Source organism: Oncorhynchus clarkii, chromosome 15 (genome assembly GCF_045791955.1).
Source record: "Oncorhynchus clarkii lewisi isolate Uvic-CL-2024 chromosome 15, UVic_Ocla_1.0, whole genome shotgun sequence".
Lineage (NCBI taxonomy): Eukaryota > Metazoa > Chordata > Actinopteri > Salmoniformes > Salmonidae > Oncorhynchus > Oncorhynchus clarkii.
In genome coordinates, this window is record NC_092161.1 from 24280282 (window position 1) to 24303499 (window position 23218).

The following is a 23218-nucleotide window of genomic DNA, read 5'->3' on the forward strand; positions in this document are numbered from 1 at the left end:
GGGGTAACTCACATCTACAATTAACATTGTATAAACACATATATTTTCAATCAATCAACCAAATGTATTTTAGGAAGCCCTTTTTACATCAGCAGTTGTCACAAAGTGCTTTACAGATATCCAGCCTAAAACACCAAAGAGCAAGCAATGCAGAGGCAGAGGCACAGTGGTGAATAGCAACATACATTTTTCAAGGTTCATTAACTAATATGAGACTCCTAGACATGAATGAATGTGCATTCCTGTGCCACAGGGCTCCTATATCATACCAGAACATCTGTTTGACTAGTTATGCCCACTTGAGGGTTTCTAATATGTGACAGTGTCCGGCTACCATTGATTGAGACATGGTTCTTTAAACACGGCATATGTTTCTGCAGCAGAATCCGGAAGTGGTTCTGGAATTTTCTCCCCACAAAGGTGTAGAAGGCAGGATTGATACAGAAGTACAGATATGTGACCATACGAGTAACATGCAGCGCATAGTCAAGCTTACGGAGTTTCACACAGTCGACTTCAGCTGCTTGAAGCATCACCACCACATTATAAGGAGTCCAGCATGCAAAGAACAGCAGTACTATGACAAATATGAGTCTCACCGTCCTGTACTTGTTGGTCATCCTGGAGGAGATGACCGTCACGGCAATCCTAACGTAGCAGTAAAAAACAACAATGAGAGGAAATAGGAAAAATAAACCTAACTGGAGATATGGCCCCGACAGCTCCAATTCCTCAGAGACAATCGATTCTGGGGTACCAACCTCCTCACACACCAACCCCTGGTAGTAATGCTCGGCCTGGTCGTAGAGTAGAAACGGCTTGATGCACGCCAGGAGGCTGATGCCCCACACAGCGGCGGATGAGGCGAGGGCGTAGCTCCTCCGACGTAGCCTGGTGGACGGCACGGCGTAGACCACTGCCAGGTACCGGTCAAAGGTCATTAGGGTGAGGAACAGGATCGAGCTGTAGAAACCCAGGAAGTAGGCGCTGCCCACAATCTTACACCAGACCCGGCCGAAGATCCAGCTGGACTTGTGGTGGTATACGGCCCAGAAGGGCAGACTGGACATGAAGACCAGGTCCGACACCACCAGGTTGAGGAGGAAGATGTTCCCCACCGTGTTGAGTTTCTCGAACTTGCAGATGATATAGAGGACCAAGCTGTTTCCCACCACACTCAGTGTGAAAATCAGCAGGTAGAAGGTGGAGAGTTTGACCCCAAAGTTGTGGTTCGTTTCTCTGTTGCAGAGCGGAGCGTCCGTCTCTGAGCTGTAGTCTGCGTAGCCCGCTGTTGTCTCCCCAAACGAAGAGTTCATGTCCATTTCCATTGCTTGGTGTGTTTACTCTCAACCTGTCAAAACATTGCCAGCTCTTACAGTAAACAACTTATTTAAATCAGCAGTAATTGAGAGAGGAAAATATACATTTTAGCTGACTTACCCAAAACGTTTGGCTGGCTTGTTTGCTTGCTTGCAGCAAGTAAATGTAAAAGTTTCTTTGTCTTCAAGTAAGACTCAGCCTAGGTTAGGAAATACACAGGGGAGGTAAGTGTGTGTGTGTGTATGCATGTGTGTCAGCCGGGTGTGATGCATAACACCCTCTGAATCAGACCTTTGTCATCTCGCCTTTAGATTTTATCTTTCTATTCTACAGAAGTGGCGCATATTGGGGGTTGGGAAAAAAATCATTGTGTGTGTCCCATGTATCCTACTTTCAGCACACGTCTTCCAACATATGTCAGGTGGATATATATATACCCTACAAATATATTTGCACCCTTGTACTTTACAAAAAAAGTTATCTATTTCTTCTAAAATCAGTTGAAATTGAAGAAAACATTTGGTATCCACACCTTGTTAATGAATTTTTAACATTGCAGAACCAACTTTATTTTTTTAAGCTTAAGTTTACAATTTATATTAAGAAAATAAAGGCAAATGGCATGGACAAAATTATTGCCAACCTTTGGCCAAGATCACTCCCTACAAATGATTATTTTAGCCATCAATGTGTTTGCTGCACATCTGTAGATAGTAATTTGGTCCACTTTTCAGCAGCAAACTGCTCTAATTCTTCAATGTTTGAGGGGTGCCCTCTACCAACTGCTGTTTTCAGTTCTTGCCATAGGTTATGGATGTGATTCAGATCTGGACTCTTCGCTGGCCACTCTAGAACAGTCCAGTGCTTCTTCTTGAACCATTCCAGGGTGCTTTTGACGTGTGTCTGGGGTTGTTGTCCTGCTGGAAGACCAACAACATTCAACAGAGACGCAATTTTTGGACATTGGGTTGAGCATTACATCCCCAAAAAACTTGATTATCTGCTGATTTCATGATGTCTTGCACACGTTCAAGGCCCCCATTACCAGAGACAGCAAAGCAACCCCATAGCATTACCGACGACCAAACTAATCATTCAGTGAAAATAACACCCTTTTGCTGCCTGGTACTTGTGGAACACATCATGAAATCATGAAAAATCATGGGAGGGGGAATCATATTTAAATGAAATCAGTAGATTATCAAGGTGTTTTGAAGTCAATGTTCAACCTAGTGTCCAAAAACTGTGTCTCCGTCAAAGGAGGTTGGTGGCACCTTAATTGGGGAGAACGTGCTAGAGTGAAATCTAGGAGCTAAAAAAGAACACAAAATACACTACATGGACACCCCTTAAAATGATTGGATTCGGCTATTGCAGACAAACCCGTTGCTGACGGGTGTATAAAATTGAGCGCACAGCCATGCAAAGTCCGTAGACAAACATTGGTTGTAGAGCGGCTTTACTGAAGAGCTCAGTGACTTTCAACGTGGCACCGTCATAGGATGCCACCTTTCCAACAAGTTAGTTCATCAACTTTCTGCCCTGCTAGAGCTGCCCCGGTCAACTGTAAGTGCTGTTATTGTGAAGTGAAAACGTCTAGGAGCAACAACGGCTCAGCCGCAAAGTGGTAGGCAACACAAGCTCAAGAACGGGACCACCGAGTGCTGAAGCGCCTAGTGTGTAAAAATCATTTGTCTACGGTTCCAATACTGACTACCGAGTTCTAAACTTCCTCAGGAAGCAACGTCAGCACAAGAACTGTTCATCGGTAGCTACATGAAATTAGTTTCCATGGCCGAGCAGCCGCACACAAGCCTAAGATCACCATAGGCAATGGCAAGCGTTGGCTGGAGTGGGGTAAAGCTGGCCGCCATTGGACTCTGGAGCAGTGAAAACGAGTTCTCTGGAATGATGAATCACGCTTCACCATGTGGCAGTCCGACGGACGAATCTGTGTTTGGCGGATGCCAGGAGAACCTGCCAAAATGCATAGTGACAACTGTCAAGTTTGGTGGAAGAGGAATAATGTGCTGGCGCTGTTTTTCATGGTTCGGGCTAGGCCCCTTAGTTCCGGTGAAGGGAAATGTTAACGCTACAGCTTACAATGACATTCTATACAATTCTGTGCTTCCAACTTTGTGGCAACAGTTTGCGGAAGGCCCTAATTCGCCTGTGCACAAAGTGAGGTCCATACAGAAATGGTTTGTCGAGATCGGTGTGGAAGAACTTGACTGGCCTGCACAGAGAGAGCCCTGACCTCAACCCCATCGAACAACTTTGAGATTAATTGGAATGCCGACTGCGAGCCAGGCCTAATCGCCCAACATCAGTGCCCGACCTCACTAATGCTTTTTTGGCTGAATGGAAGCAAATCCCTGCAGCAATGTTCCAACATCTAGTGGAAAGCCTTCCCAAATCAAATTAAATGTATTTGTCACATACACATGGTTAGCAGATGTTAATGCGAGTGTAGCGAAATGCTTGTGCTTCTAGTTCCGACAATGCAGTAATAACCAACGAGTAATCTAACCTAACAAGAAGAATGGAGGCTGTTATAGCAGCAAAGACGGGACCAACTCCATATTAACGCCCCTGAATTTTGGAATGAGATGTTCGATGAGCAGGTGTCAACATACTTTTGGTCATGTAGTGTACTTTTGGTTGTGAGAGTACAGAGAACTGACAGGAAACTGGCATGTAATAAAGCAGGCTAGCAGATGGTCACACACACACACACACACAGTATCGGTCTCCATAGTCTGGTGATATTTGTGGCTGATTTCAAGGTTTTACTGCTAACCTACAAAGCATTACATAGGCTTGCTCCTACCTATCTTTCCGATTTGGTCCTGCCATACATACCTATGAATACGCTACGGTCACAAGACGCAGGCCTCCTTACTGTCCCTAGAATTTCTAAGCAAACAGCTGGAGGCAGGGCTTTCTCCTCTAGAGCTCAATTTTTATGGAATGGTCTGCCTATCCATGTGAGAGACGCAGACTCTGTCTCAACCTCTCTTCAGTAGGTCCTATGATTGAGTGTCGTCTGGCCCAGGAGTGTGAAGGTGAACGGAAAGGCACTGGAGCAACGAACCACCCTTGCTGTCTCTGCCTGGCCGGTTCCCCTCTCTCCACTGGGATTCTCTGCCTCTAACCCTACCCTCTAACCCCACTGTCTTACTGGTGCTCTTCCATGCCGTCCCTAGGAGGGGTGCGTCACTTGAGTGGGTTGAGTCACTGACGTGATCTTCCTGTCGGGGTTGGCGCCCCCTCTTGGGTTGTGCCATGGCGGAGATCTTTGTGGGCTATACTCGGCCTTGTCTCAGGATGGTAAGTTGGTGGTTGAAGATATCCCTCTAGTGGTGTGGGGGCTGTGCTTTGGAAAAGTGGGTGAGGTTATATCCTGCCTGTTTGGCCCTGTCCGGGGGTATCGCCGGACGAGGCCACAGTGTCTCCCGACCCCTCCTGTCTCAGCCTCCAGTATTTATGTTGCAGTAGTTTGTGTCGGGGGGCTAGGGTCAGTCTGTTATATCTGGAGTATTTCTCCTGTCTTATCCGGTGTCCTGTGTGAATTTATGTATACTCTCTCTAATTCTCTCTTTCGTTCTTTCTTTCTTTCTCTCGGAGGACTTGAGCCCTAGGACCATGCCTCCGGACTACCTGGCCTGATGACTCCTTGCTGTCCTCATACCACCTGGCCGTACTGCTGCTCCAGTTTCAACTGTTCTGCCAGCGGCATGGAATCCTGAACTGTTCACAGGACGTGCTACCTGTCCCAGACCTGCTGTTTTCAACTCTCTAGAGCCAGCAGGAGTGGTAGAGATACTCTGAATGATCGGCTATGAAAAGCCAACTGATATTTACACCTGAGGTGCTGACCTGTTGCACCCTCGACAACCACTGTGATTATTATTATTTGACCCTGCTGGTCATCTATGAACATTTGAACATCTTGGCCATGTTCTGTTATAATCGCCACCCGGCACAGCCAGAAGAGGACTGGCCACCCCTCATAGCCTGGTTCCCCTCTAGGTTTCTCCTAGGTTCTGGCCTTTCTGGGGAGTATTTCCTAGCCACCGTGCTTCTACGCCTGCATTGCTTGCTGTTTGGGGTTTTAGGCTGGGTTTCTGTACAGCACTTTGAGATATCAGCTGATGTAAGAAGGGCTTTATAAATACATTTGATTGATTTATTGATTAGTAATGACTGGAACGGTATCAGTGGAATGGTATCAAATACATCAAACACATGGTTTCCAGGTGTTTGACGACATTGCATTTGCTCCGCTCCGGCCATAATTATGAGCCTTTCGACCCTCACCAGCCTCCACTGGTCTCCATTGAAGGTTGTGGGTCTTCCAGCAGGAAAATAACCCCAAACACAAATCAAAAAGCACCCAGAAATAGTGCAAGAAGAAACGCTGGACTGTTCTGGAGTGGCCAAAGAAGAGTCCAGATCTGAATCACATCCACCCCTCAAAGGGTTTGCTGCTTAAGAGTGGGCCAAATTGCCAGTAAAAAAGGTGCAGCAAGCTCATTAATGCTACATAAAGCATTTGTCAGTAGTTATCTTGGCCAAAGGCTGTGCAACCAAGTACTAGCTCTGGGGTGCCAAAAAAATTATGTCCATGTCATTTGTCTTTATTTTCTAGATTAAATTCATTCTGCAATGTGGAAAGTCCAATAACATAGTGTGGAGACCAAAGGTTTTCAATTTCAACTTATTTTAGAAGAAATTTGGAAGTATTTAAGAAAAGTGCAAGTGTGGCAATATATTTTGTCCACAACTGTATTTACCTGAATTCCTTATGTCGTGACGTTGTATTAGTTAATGTGATGACTGTTGCTCATCGAATGATTACAAGTTTCTAATTGCGTGATTAACTGAATCAAGCAATGATTAACTCATTAACCTGGGGCACCATGGGAAAACTAGTTTTTATTGAGTTTCTATTTCCCAAATTAACTCAAAGAATATCAGAATATCGATTTTACAACAGCCGCTAATTAACCAGTTGCCTCTATCAATCTCGTTCTGAACATCGTATAGCCCGTAAATCTGCACGGACCCGGGTCTCACCAATGAATTCGTACCACACCAATCTTAGTTGAATATTTATTTACTAAAAAGCTAAAATTATGATAAAAGATACACATAGACAAAACACATTATAGGCTATTGATTAGAACTTAGTATAATGGGCCAACACACTATGGCGCGTGTTACCAGCAATGGGGATTTCAAAAGAGAGAGAAAAAAAGAAAGTACACAAGAGAAATATACATTTGGGTGAATTTGTCAGCTATGCTATTCTAACCCTTGCCCCAAACTGCCGCTCTTATGGGTCAGAATATAATGATGTAATTACGTGGGGATGATCTCCGAGGATTCTCTGCGTGGACCGTTCAGCTGTTCGATGACGCACTTCTCCTGCGCACCTCCCTTCTCGTCCTCCCGATGTCAGTGTCCTTTTGGCTGAGGAGTCTGTTCCCTCACCGTTTGCTCTGGAAGGGGTCTTCTGAGGACAGACAGCTCTGTAGCTCAGAGCTCACAGCATAGGAATGAAACCCTTTAGATACCACGATTCGATGGGAGATGGAGGCTAGGTGGTTTGACTTGAATTCACTCGCTTAGACACAGCTACTCATCCGTAGCTTGGGTAGAAAAGGATTTCTTTGTCCTCGAACTTGCGTTGCGTTCTGGGTTCGTTTACTTTTCAGACCTTGCTGCAGCTGGGGTCACGTAGTCCTCCTGTAAATTCTATACTCACAGGTTTTATACCCTTGGGTCAGAAGTGGGCGTAACCGCCTTTAGGGCAATTCTCTGGGCGTACCAAGTTAATGAGGCAAGGTCTAGATAATATTCAAATCCAATTTTAGACAACTAACTTAACATTTCATCTTCCCCAAAACATTCTCTTTGATTTTGATATTTTCCATACACCGTACAATATATAAACATCAAACATCTACTAGGAAAACTCTTCACATTACAACGTTTTCGTAATAACGTAATCTATTAACCTTTAATAACAAAACAAAAATGACATACATTTTCATATTCCATCTATCGCCATGACCACCATTGTGGCTGACGGAAACCATTGTTCCAAAGTCCCTTTATTTCATGTTTAATGTTCTGAGGCTGTTTCTCCATAGTAACAGGACAAAGGAATTTGTCTGTGGCCTTTATGTCTGCAAACTTTGGCAGCTGGGGTGAAAGAGGAGCGATTACGATAGAGGGAACCAAGTCTAGATGACCTATGTTTTGGAGGTGTTCAAAACAAGGTTAAGGGCAGAGAAAGCTTGTTGGACACTAAGAAACAAAATCCGGGGAGGAGCCAATTAAGTATAAGACTGTATTATCTGCATATAAATTGATGAGAGCTTCCTACTGCCTGAGCTATGTTGTTGATGTCAATTGAGAAGAGTGTGGAGCCTAGGATCGAGCCTTGGGGTACACCCTTGGTGACAGGCAGTGGCTGAGACAGCAAATGTTCTGACTTTATACACTGACTTTATACACCTCAGAGACACCAACACTCCTTAGCCCACAAGAATGGAATGGTCTACCGTATCAAAAGCTTTGGCCAAGTCAATAAAAATAGCAGCACAACATTGCTTAGAATCAAGGGCAATGGTGAAATCATTGAGGACCTTTTAGGTTGCAGTGACACATCCATAACCTGAGCGGAAACCAGATTGCATACCAAGGCAAAGGGTTGCTACTTTGAAAAATCTCAAATATATTTTGATTTGTTTGACACTTTTTTGGTTACTGCATGATTCCTTATGTGTTCCATATTATTCTACCATGTAGAAAATAGTTTTTTAAAAATAAAGAAAAACCCTTGCTTCACATATTTATTGATATTTCGGTCGTGACACCTTGTAAAAAATATGAAGATTTACCAACTTGCTAACTAACTGTCTTCAAAATGTTTGCAGACATACTACTCACCATGTGGCTATGCAAGAGGGGTGCAATCCCATCACCTGGTGATATTTGTAGGGTTGTGGCTTAAGGCAGTGTTTCCCAAACTCAATCCTGGGGTTTAGTTTTTCGTTTTTTGCTCTAGCACTACACAGCTGATTCAAATAACCAACTCATTATCAGGCTTTGATTATTTGAATCAGATGTGTAGTGCTAGGGTAAAAAAAAAAAAGTGCACCCAGGGGGGGCCCCAGGACCAAGTTTGGGAAACCCTGGCTTAAGACAAATTCATTCTAGTCTTTTATTGTGAGTGTTTCAGTAGTGACATCAAAAGCATTTCTTTTTTTAAAGACGTTTAAAAATAAACAAAACTACTAATTAAATCAGTATCTTTGAATGTAGTAATAGAACAACTCAAGATGTTCTATTGAAATAAGTGTTTAAAAAATAACAAAAATCACAATTTGCTTTATTTTCAAACATGAAGTTTAGGAGTCAAGATTTGGGACAGCCACCTCTGAATATGATTAGCTGTATAAACAATGACTTTGTACTATATTAAATGTAACTGTATGTTTGTTATTGCCTTGGATTGTATGAGAACATATCATGAAGTAAATACATGTCCTAAGTTTGGATTCTTAGATGTTTTTTTGCACCAATCATGCAGAATCACCCATATACAGTACAGTCCAACCATATAACCACATAACATTTGATGTAAAAGATGGAAACTTGGATATAATAAAATACATAAAAGCATCTGAAAATATATTACAATATTTTAAACGTGAAAAGACAACACCAAAACAGCTTAACCATTCATACACATGTCAGCGTCTGTCATCTCCCATGGCACATCATGTAGCCCCTGTAGTTAAATCAGGAGGTATAGCACATCATGTAGCCCCTGTAGTTACATCAGGAGGTACAGCACATCATGTAGCCCCTGTAGTTAAATCAGGAGGTATAGCACATCATGTAGCCCCTGTAGTTAAATCAGGAGGTATAGCACATCATCTAGCCCCTGTAGTTACATCAGGAGGTATAGCACATCATGTAGCCCCTGTAGTTACATCAGGAGGTATACTGTAGTATTTTAATAAAGTATAGTATGATATTTAAAGTAAAATGTAAAAAATGTACATGAAGTATGGACAATGCAGTATGAATCATTTGGCTATATCAAACAAAGAACATGTTTTAACAAAGATATGCAAAACACATTTGAAGCAGTTCCTGAGGTTTATTTTCATTTATGGTATGGGTTTATAAAGGCACAAGATGAATTAATATATTATCTACAGTACAGTTTTCGTAGTTGGGATACATTTTAAGCCGAAATTCTCACAATGTTGTCTTGTAAAAATGCACCAGGCACTTACTATATTAGCACATTCTGTGGTTGAATCCAGGTAGCCTGTTATTGTACTAATTAGCAGTTACTCTGTGTTTACCTCATATTTACATTTTGACATGCTGTAAAATATTTACATATGGAGGGCTTGACAACAACATCTTATGGTATAACATTTTTTAAATATGTTTCATACCCTGGTTTTACAAAACATTTTTCACCGGTGTACTTATATGTAATGCCTTGTGTCCAGCAAGGAGGTAGTGTTACAGTACCAAGGACTATGATGATTCTCTTTGGACAATCACCATTAAAAGTCCAAAACATATGGTTTCTATCATTTATCCTGAAACCTACAAACATACAGTATATGAAACCAAGAATATGTCTCAATATACGTAGACCTAGTTTCAGTTAATCGGGACAAATATTTCTACTGAACAGCAAAGTGGACTCCCATATGCCTTAAAACAGGGTTTCCCCTGGGTGTCTGGGTGTCCACGAGGAGATGGCTTTTAAGCATTGGTGTCCAATCTTATCTGCAAAGAGCCAGTGTGGGTGCAGACCTTTATTCCATTTTCAGGTGTGTTAGTGTATGGCTGGAGCAAAAGCCTGCAGCGAAACACTCCCATTTGCCGAAAAGATTGGACATCACTGTCTTAAAGTACTGTATGACGTTGCATCTTGACCCCGACATTGAAGCCCGTCCTCCCCTCTAGGGGCCCCTTCCTCTCAGAAGTTGGGCCCTTTGCTGTAGGGGTCATTCCTGAGGTTGTAGGCCTGGTAGCAAGAAGACATGTCACAAACTCCTGGTAGTCCTGATGACCCTTGTTTCCCTGACATTCCGGGACTTCCTGACTTCCCAGGCATCCCCTGAGTGCCCGGGCGTCCGATGCCATCCGATCCGCGAGGCCCCTGAACTCCTGCCCGTCATTAAGAAGAAATACTGTAAGGGGATATGACTCCACAGAACGAGCAGTGTGTTTTCATGTTTCAGAATAATCAATGGTGATGGTTTCATATGGAGTGATGGGATATGAGGCTCTAGAAGAACATTTGTGTCAGTATAGCAAGCGATACCTTTTTAGAAGACTCCAATCGCTGATAGAAGGGGCAAATTAGTCATGATTAACCGCTAACTAGCCACTTTAGCCTCTTCAATCTCTGAATCCCTAGGTGCTAATCCCTGGGTGTACGGCTAATCAAAAGCTAGCATGTCGTTAGCACCCAATGGTTAACTCGCCATTGTGTTAGCTTACCTGACTGTCCAGTAGGGCCTGGTGACCCTGGACGGCCCTCTCCTTTGGTGCCTTTGAGTCCTCTTGGTCCAGTGTCACCTAAAGATGATTTCTAATCATTATACTGTGTATAGAACCAACATGACTCTAGCTCACCTGCTAACATAACATACTCCACTGTTACTTCAAGTGGGTAACACTTTCTATGAAGCTGTAAATACATTGAACTGCAATATATTTACAGTAGTGTATTGTATTTAATTAACTTGTCAGGCCGACTCTTCTCTCTGTATATATCAACGATGTCGGTCTTGCTGCGGGTGATTCCCTGATTCACCTCTACGCAGACAACACCATTCTGAATACATCTGTCTCTTCTTTGGGCACTGTGTTAACAAACCTCCAAACAATCTTCAATGCCATACAACACTCCTTCCGTGGCTGCTCTTAAATGCTAGTAAAACTAAATGCATGCTCTTCAACCGATTGCTGCCCGCACCCGCCCGCCCGAATAGCATCACTGCTCTGGACTGTTCTGACTTAGAATATGTGGACAACTACAAATACCTAGGTGTCTGGCTAGACACCTTCACTCACGGTGCCAAACATACCCTCGTAAAACTGACTATCCTACCGATCCTCGACTTTGGCGATGTCATTTACAAAATAGCCTCCAACACTCTACTCAGCAAACTGAATGCAGTCTATCACAGTGTCATCCGGTTTGTCACCAAAGCCCCATATACCACCCACCACTGCGACCTGTATGCTCTCGTCGGCTGGCAGTCTCTACATATTCGTCGCCAGACCCACTGGCTCCAGGTCATCTATAACTCCTTGATAAGGTAAAGCTCCGCCTTATCTCAGCTCACTGGTCACGATAACAACACCCACCCATAGCACGCGCTCCAGCAGGTATATCTCACTGGTCATCCCCAAAGCCAATACCTCCTTTGGCCGCCTTTCCTTCCAGTTATCTGCTGCCAATGACTGGAACGAATTGCAAAAGTCGCTGAAGTTGGAGACTTATATCTCCCTCACTAACTTTAAACATCAGCTATCTGAGTAGCTAACCAATCTCTGCAGCTGTACACAGCCCATCCAATCTACCTACCTCATCCCCATATTGTTTTAATGAACTTTTTTGCTCTTTTGCACACCAGTATTTCTACTTGCACATCATCATCTGCACATAATTCGCACATCTATTGTTCATTTGCTAAATTGTAATTACTCCGCTACTATGGCCTATTTATTGACTTGCCTCCTCACGCCATTTGCACACACTGTATATATACTTTTTTCCTATTGTGTTATTGACTGTACGCTTGTTTATTCCATGTGTAACTTTGTGTTGTTGTTTGTGTCACACTGCTTTGCTTTATCTTGGCCAGGTCGCAGTTGTAAATGAGAACTTGTTCTCAACTGGCCTACCTGGTTAAATAAAGGTGAAATAAAATAATTAGCAGCAAAGTGCTTTACAAGACTAGCTATGGTGTTCAGCTATTGCTCCTTATAACCAATTATATAAATGTAGTCATCTTTATAATTCTGGAAACGTACGTGGTTCATAGGTGAATTATAGGGGAGTAATGTTGTGTTTCCACATGTGTTACCATGTCATAATTCCTTTATCCGAACCTGTAGATTAATGCGTTACCAAACACTCAGTAGAGTCTTTGGGGTTTCTGTACAGGTGTGTTACCTTTGACTCCCTGGGGCCCCTGCATGCCGGGGGTTCCTGGATATCCTGGTGAGCCGATTCTACCGGGATAGCCCGGGGTTCCTGAGGAACCTTTGAGTCCTGGTGCTCCAGGCTGTCCCGGGGATCCCTTCACCGTCTCACACGGCTCACATCTGCTGAGAGGGGATAGTGTCTGCAGCAGCTGGGGGAGCTGATCTGGGAGGGCCCAAGCACAATTTGGTTCAATCAAATCAATGTTAATCAGTCAATCAATCAAGGTATTAAGGGAACCATTGTTCACAGTCATTCATATGTCTCATGATTTAAACTTCTTTATTTGAGTACACCTGGAAAAATAGCCCACGTATTACCGCAGCTAAAATATTAATAGCACCAGATAAACATATTGCTATTAACTGTAATGTGATGCTGTAAGGGTGTTACCATTTTACCTTCCTTCTCTAACCAATACATATTCATATTGAACATGGATTCTAAGGCGTAGTCAGATCCCTACACTCAATTTACATTTCAATATGTGTATTGTTTAATCCCTACAGTCTTAAGCTGCTGAGTCAACAACGAGCTGCACGCTTTCCAGCTTACTTCAATTTGCACTTTAGTTATTGACACTGCATAGCTACCACTGGGCGGGTGGTGACAGGTACTTACTCCGCAACACATCGCCACAGAGCTTCATCATGTGGTCGTCAGAGGGAGGCTTCCCCTGTAAGACACAGATAAGGCCAAATGGGTAAGACGGTTGATGTCTGGATGGCGAAGGTATGGAGAAACGGACAGGGTGCTTTTAGAGAAAGGCCAGGATTCAAGAGAACTCACAGGCTTCCCAGGGTAGCCCGGCGTTCCCGGTTGCCCAGGCAACCCGTCCTCGCCGGGAGATCCCCGTGGGCCAGCGGCCCCCACGTGTCCCAGGCCCCCTTTCTTCCCATCGGTGCCTCTGACACCGATATCCCCCGTGATGCCTTTCTGATGATCGTGAGGAGAAATATGGTCACAAACTGTATATAACTAAACACAGTATATAGGACCTTTGCATACAGAGCTCGATTGCATTTAAAATGTCTGTTATAGCCTACAATATATCTGCCTTGAGACTAGAAAATGAATAAGCGTTCCAGAATAGGTGTTCAAAGAAATCATAGTGTAAATATGCCGACATGCATCTTTTAAAATGTGAATGTTGAACTTGGTGTTCAAGGGCCTGATGTGATATGGATTTCACAGTAGGTTTACTGTCATGTCTACCTATCTAGACCCTGCGGGTGTGATGTCGGAGGCTTCATGGTATGATGTGTTCAGTAGTGTTCCTCAGAGAGGATCTGGTCTCTGGTGTAGAATGAGGCAGAATGGATTATAGCTAATGCAGCAGTGTAATTCTACAAACCTGTCCTTTGCCTCCCCTGGGTCCAGCTTCACCCTGGCAGAGAAGGGAGAGGAAAACGAGAGAAAGAGCCTGTTAAAAAAGTTCTGCTTGAATATCAAAGAAACACTCTCTTTCAGAAGCTATTCATTCAGTCCGCTCTGATAAAAGTACAAATATTTTTTCTTGCTGCTGTCTTACTTACTACAGTTGATGCAGAGGTACATTTTTTTATTTTTTATAAACCGACATACTGTTGGCCTAATGCTGTTGTATATCAAACACGAGTCACAGCCAGTGCAATGGCCACAGGGAAAGTTATGACTACAAATTGTTTACCCATAAATAGTGTTATGTAAAAGTGACAGGCAAATCCACTGTGCCTGATATTGGCCGAGACGCCATCTGTGGAGGGGGGTGGGTGGGGGGGGGGGGGGGGGGGCTCTGTGAAGACCGAGGAATAAAAACGTTTTGTAGTTCAAGTTGATTTGATATCCACTGCCACCCAGTGCCCTGGTCATGTAACTGCACTCACTGGTAAGCCGGGGTTCCCAAGGGCCCCATCGGTGCCTCGTTCGCCCTGGAACAAGATACAGGGTTGGGGGGATGGATGATGGGAGAGGGGAGGAAGATGGGAGGCATCATAGGAGGGTATAGGAGAGCACTCGCCACTAAAAGGTCATCATTAGTATTCACAGCCAAGGAGAGACGCAAGGGTCTCATTGACCTTTAAAAAACACATCACCTGAGTTTCCCCTACCTCCCCTCTCTTCCCTCCCTTCCAACCACTCTGCTCTGAAGTCTGCCTTTATCACGGTCACCCTGCTGTGATTGTAAGGCTATAGGAAGCACAAATCAAAGCACAGAGCCAAAGACACTACACTCTGTAGTCACAGCACAGGGTCCTTAAGGGAGGACTGACTTCGGTGCAGGAAAGCTTTGTTCCTCGTGATTAAGACATGACTAACACTCATTATTTTCTTGTCAGTGTCCTGGAGAGATATGAGTATGTACAGTACAGTGCTCTAAATATAGTGTAGGACTCTATGCGCAGTATAGGGTTCTAAGGAGCCTACAGGGTAAAGAAAGTAGCCTTACCTAAACACATAGGAGCAGGAATCAATCTCCTGTTTCTGTAGCGTAAGGCAGCTTTATGTAATACACAACCTGGACAGGACTCTAGTCTATCGCAGAGCCTTAGCCCCAATCTACTTTATCTCCTTAATGCTGAGTGCCAAGCAGAGACGCATTGGGTACCATTTTTTATCTTTGGTATGACTCGGCCGGGGATTGAACTCCCAACCACAGCGCCACTAAGGAGTGTTGCAAATGCAGCATAGGGTTCTAAGTACAGTAGAGTACATGGTTCTAAGTATGAACTTGATTGTTTGGATAATAAGACAATCACTTGTCCATATTTTATGTGCTGTGTATGGCGAGCTCTATAGGTCACTGCAAACAACCATCCACCAACCTAATAACTAAATGTCACTATGACAAGAATAAATGACAATGAACTGAACCACCCCCTGTGTCAGAGACAGACAAGAGAGAAGATGACAATACCTGACTTCCTCTGGGACCCGCCTCTCCAGTTTCTCCCTGAAAAACAGTGTATGACATATGGCTGTAATAACCAACGAGTAGGCGTCTGGGCGTGCCTGCATACAGTCTGAAGGACAAGCTCTCAGTGCGTGTGAATGACAACACGTAAGAGGAATGAAATATGCATTATGCAAAAAGACATCAGCGCTTACTGCAAAACAGGCAAATGAACAAGCTCCCTGATACCGAGAACCATAAATCATTCATAAATCATGTCTTTAGAGCCGCACACTGCCTCATTAAGCCAAAAGGCCCCCCTACAGGCAATAACACTGTTATGTTAGCTGAGATTTGGGCTCAATCTCAATTCGTCTTTCTGTGATTCTTTGCATCCTATCTCCTTGTCCCCTTCTCAACCGTATTGGAGAAAGTCAAAGGCCCCTCCCCTCAGACCTTCTTGTCTAATGCTTTTTGAGAAAGAAGCAAGGAAAGAGTGTGCAAGGAATCAAGGAAAGATTCATTGAGACCTAAAGTCTTTGTTGGTGCATGCAGATGCCCTTACCTTGGGACCTTTGAACCCAGGTAGGCCATTAGTGCCCGGGGACCCAGGGAAGCCTGCCTCTCCTGGTGTGCCCTAAAAGAGTGAAAAAAAGCATGATGAATAGCTGGGGTAAGTCTTCTTAGCGCAGGCTCTGGGTGGAAGTAGTCTGTAGGCAGAGCGCTAGGGTCAGCTTACCGGGTCAATCTACAGTTGCTACATACATTTTTGTACTTATAACTTAATGATATGTACCTATTGATTATTGAAGAATATAACTTCTAAATGCCTCATGAGTTTAGTTCAACGGTCATACCCCATCAGAACCCAAAATAGATGCTCGTTTTACTCCAATGTTTGTAAACAAAGTAAATGTAAAGACACACTCTACAGCCTCAAGACATGGTTAAAACTATAATTTTGATATCATGGCTGGTCAGTCCTTGGATCCATAGTTCTGTCTATGAATTTGAGAGTGGTTGCATTTCTCTAGCCCCATCCCTGAGCTTTTTACTGAACCATGGATGTATGTTGTCTGTCCATAGTCTAATCGATCACGGAGTGCGTCTCTGGTGCCTTTCTCACCTTTTGGCCTGGCATTCCTGGAGAGCCATCGGAACCTCGCTCCCCCTCGCTTCCCTGAATAGACACATAGGAATTAAACACTGACACACACACACACGTTCGCACGCACACATTCACACACACAAACACATGCACGCACTAAAACACGCACAAACACACATGCACACACTCAGCATTGCCAACAAAGACAGAGCTGATGAAGCTTCCTTTGTAAAACAGAAGGCTATTTGAAATTCAAGACAATAGTCTATTTACCCAACAATGAAAGACTAGAATTACTTTTACACCCTAAACGCACTTTGGTAAAGAAATATCACATTGGGAGAGATAATTCTAGTATTATCAGTAAGCCATTCGGAGAGTAGAGAAGAGCCCACACACTGGGGATGAAAAGCTGCAGCATTAGCATAATCACTCATTAAAATGGGTGATGGACAAACCTTTGGGCCATCGCGTCCACTGGCTCCAGGGTCTCCCTGGGGGCCTTGAATTCCCTGGGCATATAAAAACACAGACAGTTGGCCTGCAGGCAGTGTGACAGGATGCGTGACAGCTTAGTCACCAACCACTGAGAGGGAATTAGATGGCAGATGCCCCCATTCTGGTTCATAAAAAAAAAAAAAGGGGATGTGCAAAGTGGCTTTAACCCTACCCATCTGCAAATACACTTAGCTATTGTTCCTCTTTGTTGATGTTAGGATGACTACTGTTATTATTCACTGCGACCGGTCTATTTGCACGTTAATCACTGATATACAGTAATGTAATGTGTTCAAAACCATATCCCAGACCACAAGTGTGTGTGAGTAATTGTACGAGGGTCAATAATGTGAAGTTAAAAACTGCACTGAACAAAAATATAAACACGACATGTGAAGTGTTGGTCCCATGTTTCATGAGCTGAAATAAAAGATCCCAGAAATGTTCCATACACACTAAAAGCTGATTTCTCGCACATTTTTGTGCACAAATGTGTTTCCATCCCTGTTGGTGAGCATTTATCCTTTGCCAAGATAATCCAATCACCTCGCAGTTGTGGCACATCAAGAAGCTGATTAAACAGCATTACCATTACACAGGTGAACATTGTGCTGGGGACAATAATCGTAACCAACATCAGTGGGCAAATGCTCGCCTTCGATGGCCACTGGCACGCTGGAGAAGTGTCCTCTTCACAGATGAATCCCGGTTTCAACTGTACCAGGCAGATGGCAGACAGCGTGTACTGCATCGTGTGGGCGAGCGGTTTGCTGATATCAATGTTGTGAACAGAGTGCCACGTGGTGGCAGCGGGGTTACGGTATGGGCAGCGGGGTTACGGTATGGGCAGGCATAAGCTACGGACAACGAACACAATTGCATTTTATCGATGGCAATTTGAATACACAGAGATAGTGTGCAATTCATCAGCCGCCATCAACTCATAGTTCAGCAGGATAATGCACGACCCCATGTCGCAAGGATCTGTACACAATTTCTGGAAGCTGAAAATGTCACAGTCAAAATGTCACCAGACATGTCACCCATTGAGCATGTTTGGGATGCTCTGGATTGGCGTGTATGACAGCATGTTCCAGTTCCTGCCAATATCCAGCAACTTCGCACAGTCATTGAAGAGGAGTGGGACAACATTCCACAGGCCACAATCAACAGCCTGATCAACTCTATGGGAATGAGATGTGTTGCGCTGCATGAGGCAAATTATGGTCACACTAGATACTGGCTGGTTTTCTGATCCACACCCCTACCTTTTTTTAAATCTGGGACCAACATGCATATCTGTATTCCCAGTCATGCGAGATCCAAAGATTAGGACCTAATGAGTTTCAATATTTCAATTGACTGATTTCCTCACATGAACTGCAACTCAGTGTAGATACCATGTCTTTACTAAACACTACAATTCATTCAAATTTGAGGGAAGAAAACCTTCAATTCAAATGTAGATGATTGCTCTAACTTAGTAACACATGTAGTTATGCAGCTTCACTGAACCAGAAGAGGGCAGCAATGGAACACCATATGATGCACAGCTCGATGGCTCTGCTTGAATAGGGACAAGCTGTTACTTACTCACCAGTGGAGGGTGCCCAATCACCTCGTCTAATCATAGTCCCTTTATGGAACACTGTCAGAGCTCTCTTAATGCATAATGGATAATTAATTAAGAGAGAATTACATTTCAGCGACAATTAAATAGACATGTTACAGTACGTGATGTGTATTGTAATTCCTCCCGTGGAGAAAATGACTGCAATTGAAATAAAGTAATAAACATACTCGTTCATTACTACATTTACATTTGAGTCATTTCGCAGACACTCTTATCCAGAGCGACTTACAGGGTGAAGTGCTTTGCTCAAGGGTACATTTTGCACCTAGTCGGCTCAGGGATTCGAAGCAGAGACCTTTCGGCTACTGGCACAACGCTCTTAGCCACTAGGCTACCTGCCACCCTAGTATGTGTGCAATCGGTTAAATCATTGAACTGGGATTGCTTGTCATTGTACAGATGTTGACACCCACCTGTGGACCTTTTGGACCTGTCGATCCCTTCTGCCCAAGTGCTCCTCTCTCTCCCTGTTGGATGAGAAGAGATGAATGCACTGCCTCCCCTGCAAGGTAGTCCATCTAATTACTTCTGTGCCTCAGAAATCCTCCTTGTATTGACTTGAGGCCAGGGACTTTTCTTACTCTAATATGGTCTCAGGTTTCAATCTATCTCTGATCCCCTATTATTACAGTTATTGACTGGATATTAGTAGCAGCGTTATTTTTTTTCTGTTCTTACATGAGGCTTAAAGACTGTCCTTGCATCCATAGCTCTGTCTATGAATTTTAGTGTTTACATTTCTCCAGCCCCATACATCAGCTTTACCAAACAAAGTGACAGTGCTTCTGCATCTGCATTGCTTGCTGTTTGGGGTTTTAGGCTGGGTTTCTATACAGCACTTTGTGACATCAGCTGATGTAAAAAGGGCTTTATAAATACATTTGATTGACAGTGCCAGGCTGCCTTTAAATGCTTTCTTATTTACTCACATGCAAATAGGAGAGTCTTACCTGAGGTCCTGTTGGCCCCGCCCCTCCAGGAAGCCCCCGGATCCCCTGGAGATGACACACACAGCAGGTCAGCTGACACAGCAGTGGCACAGTGAGTGACAAGAAAAGCGGGCCCCAGTTTAATTGCTTAGTAGTCAATTCATAATTTCCCCCTCCTCTAGTTACAGTACCGCCATTAAGGCATTTCTAGAATGGCACATCGGAGAGGATGAATAAAACAATCTGGCATGGCAAACCACTTGTTGCAGTGTGGAGTGCTTGCCTTGCATACAGTACATGCCAGTCATCCATTCCAATGAGGCCATGATGAGCCACAGTGGAGGGCATTGGGAGACCTTTGGAACACATGCCCAGATGCGCTGTGATGATTGTTTTCCTTGCATTCTAAATTGGTTTAATGGATCCCGCGTCTCTTCCCCCTGGTTTCCGCTGGGGGTCCGATACGCTGTATTCACCTCATTTACAGCCAGCGGGGCCTTCATGCACTTTGCTAAGTAATTACACACAGGAGAGGAGAACAGAGTGCCAATACACCACGTGCTTAGAATTTCAGAGAGGGCCATTGTAAAGACATGCCCTCGCCACCCACTGGCTTAGATGGAATCAACCTAACCACTGAGGTAGTAGAGGTGATAGACTGTATGTTCACCTGTTTAAATAGTCATATGGTGTTAAACTCTATTGTAATACTGCTGAAATAAATAAGCAGGGGTGAAAGTAAGGCGGTACAGTCCGGTACGAGGGGGTGGGGGTACGCCCAGTAAAACATGCACTTATCAAAACAATTCATTCAAAATGTTAAGAAAAACGGTAGGTTATTACACCACTTTTCATAATCTACGCTCCAAAATACAATGTGGTTTGACGAGAACACAGAAAGTTTGCCAAGGAAGAGATGATTGGCTGACACTGAGACTCACAGGGACAGCAGTGGATTCTGGCCTAATGACAATGGTAAACTATTGTCATGACACTTTGTGATGTTGTGTAACGGATGTTTCTTTCCTTTCATCACTGTTTGGAGGGTGGAAATACAAGTATACAAAGCATACTCTGTGTATTTCCAGCCTGCTCTTTCCATGACAGACTGACCAGGTGAAAGCTATGATCCCTTATTGATGTCACTTGTTAAATCCACTTCAATCGGGTAGATGATGGGGAGGAGGCAGGTTAAAGAAGGATTTTAAAGCCTGGAGACAATTGATACATGGATTCAGACAGTGAATGGGCAAGACAAAATATTGAATTTCCTTTGAACGGGGTATGGTAGTAGGTGCCAGGCGCACAGGTTTCTGTCGGGAACTGCAATGCTGCTGGGTTTTTCACGTTCAGTTTCCCATGTGTATCAAGAATCGTCCACCAACCATGGGCCATCATCCCTGTGGAACACTTTCGACAGCTTGTAGAGTCCATGCCCCGACGAATGGGAAAAAGGGGGGGGGGGGGGGTGTTCAATATTAGGAAGGTGTTCCTAATGTTTGGTATTCTCATTGTATGTTGCGAGTGGGAAGCGGGACCAGGTGTGACACTATGTAATTCTATGATTAGACCCATACCATTTTTTGGTAGGTCCCGTACCGGGGAAGAAATGTATTCTACTTTCACCCCTGGAAATAAATTCTGTTCTTAGTACTGCAAAGCCACAGCGCAAAAGTGATAACCAATGTAGAGGGGCTAAGGTTAGAAGTGAATGACAATAGAATACCTTAGTGACTGCTTCCTGTGTCTGAGGTGTGACTTATTGATAGATTCATGTAATAATGTAGATACATATACCGGTTCCCACTTTAGATAAAGAGTTCTACAGCAAACAATGGAGCTGTCTGGGTGGGATACTGTTTTTACAGACCTGCTGAAAATACATATCCATTTTCCCTGGAGGACTTTACCACATGGAAAGATAAAAAGCTGAGCTCTGACCACGTTCTCCATTTTCCCTGGAGGACTTTACAATTATACCACATGGAAAGATAAAAAGCTGAGCTCTGACCACGTACTCTAGCATCAAGCGGGTAAAATCGATAGTTTGCAGAGTTTCACAATTTTTAATAGCAAACACAAAAAACAGAGGGGTGTAGCCGTTGTTTGCATTAATCAAAACATACCGGGGTAAATATGGGCACTATCATTCTGAAAAGAAACCAGCATCTGTTATATCAAACATTTCCCAAAACAACCCTAAGAAAACAGTGATAAGATATGGCCCCGTCCCAACTGAAGGTGTGTTTTATTTTGAAGCGGGTCCTGGATTGAGCGGCTCTATTACTCTGCAATCTCTCAGCACCACACCTGCGTGTGCGCACACACACAAACACAAGAACCTGCTTCCGTAGCACAGTAAATAAAATCCCAATGAATGGGGTTGGAAGAAAGCGCCATCTGACACTGCTGGACCTTTCCCTGCCCCTAGTGTCTTCTGTCTCCATTGTAATTAACCTGCTAGAGCACAACCACTTCCACCCACAGTGGAATGCATCCAGATCATCAAGGGGTTGGCTGCTGGAGTGCCCACACTCTTAGGAAAAGGTGGAGAGGAGGAGAGAGGGATACGAGAGGGAGAAGAGGAGAAGAGAGGAAACAGGAACACGACAGTCCCTTTGACATCCCCCACTGCTGCATGCTATTTGGCATTAATGACACATTTGATCAAAAGAGGCCCACATTGATGAAAAAGTGCTTTTGTTTTAATGCCTTAGCATGCAAAGAGAAAGCTTGGTGAGAAAAGATTGGGACGAGCTGACTACTTTGTTTTCGAGGTGCGGAGAGTGCCTCAGCACGCAAGGGCGTATGCTTTGATGAATTTAAAGGCAATGGGGCCCCTGCCAATCTCCCTTCCAAAATGGCAATCTAGACCTACTTCTGTATGTTTTAGCGTATCTAGGGACTTGCTAAAAGCAGGCTAATTTAGTCAGTCAAGCAGAACATATTACACTCTTAGAAAAAAGGGTTCCAAAAGGGTTCTTCTGCTGTCCCCATAGGATAACCATTTTTGGTTACAGGTAAAACCCTGCTTTGTTCCAGGTAGAACCCTTTTGGGTTCCATCTAGAACCGTCTATGAAAGGGTTCTACATGAAACCCAAAAGGGTTATACCTCGAACCAAAAATGGTTCTCAAAACGGTTCTCCTATGGGGAGAGCCAAATAACTATTTTAGGATCTAGATAGCACCTTTTTCTCTAAGACTGTACAGTCTATAAAGTGGGTGACAATGACGACCAAACCAGACTTTTATCCTGGTTTATTGAATGTAGGCCTATGGCTGGAAGTGTTAGCACCAAATAAATGGATACCTCAGCAGCAGTGTGACTTAACATTTTAGGGTAGCGTACAGGCCTCCTCCTATCCCCAAAAAACTAGAATAGTGTAGGCTTGCAGATAGTGATATTGAGACATTTCATCTTACCGTCCAAACGCATTGTATGCAGCTGGCAATACACTTGTATCCCCCATGGACCGGTTTGTTCCTAAAATATTCTCCATTCCGGATACAACGGCATCAATTTCCTCCTTAACTAGATTTAGTGGTGAGAAGGAGGGAAAAATATGTATACTTTCTTTACATTACACAATTTTC

The 23218-nt window shown here is 43.8% G+C and overlaps 2 protein-coding genes across 2 annotated transcripts in view; both read right to left on the reverse strand.

Annotated features, from left to right (window-relative positions):
• Positions 1-263: 263 nt before the first annotated feature.
• Positions 264-1328, reverse strand: LOC139366747 (C-C chemokine receptor type 3-like). The gene has a single exon (XM_071104445.1). The coding sequence runs from the start codon at positions 1326-1328 to the stop codon at positions 264-266; it is 1065 nt and encodes a 354-aa protein (XP_070960546.1).
• An 8861-nt stretch (positions 1329-10189) lies between these two features.
• LOC139367078 (collagen alpha-1(XXI) chain-like) overlaps positions 10190-23218 on the reverse strand; it is a 51628-nt gene continuing 38599 nt past the window's right edge. Inside the window, exons 19-31 of the mRNA XM_071105084.1 lie at positions 19645-19689; positions 19108-19161; positions 17022-17075; positions 16582-16635; positions 16021-16092; positions 15480-15515; positions 14449-14493; positions 13938-13970; positions 13373-13519; positions 13205-13259; positions 12554-12748; positions 10870-10947; positions 10190-10533 (exon numbers count right to left, since the gene is read on the reverse strand). Of these exons, the coding sequence (XP_070961185.1) occupies positions 10343-10533; positions 10870-10947; positions 12554-12748; positions 13205-13259; positions 13373-13519; positions 13938-13970; positions 14449-14493; positions 15480-15515; positions 16021-16092; positions 16582-16635; positions 17022-17075; positions 19108-19161; positions 19645-19689 (1059 nt within the window). The 3' untranslated portion in view covers positions 10190-10342. The remainder of the gene's footprint in view (positions 10534-10869; positions 10948-12553; positions 12749-13204; positions 13260-13372; positions 13520-13937; positions 13971-14448; positions 14494-15479; positions 15516-16020; positions 16093-16581; positions 16636-17021; positions 17076-19107; positions 19162-19644; positions 19690-23218) is intronic.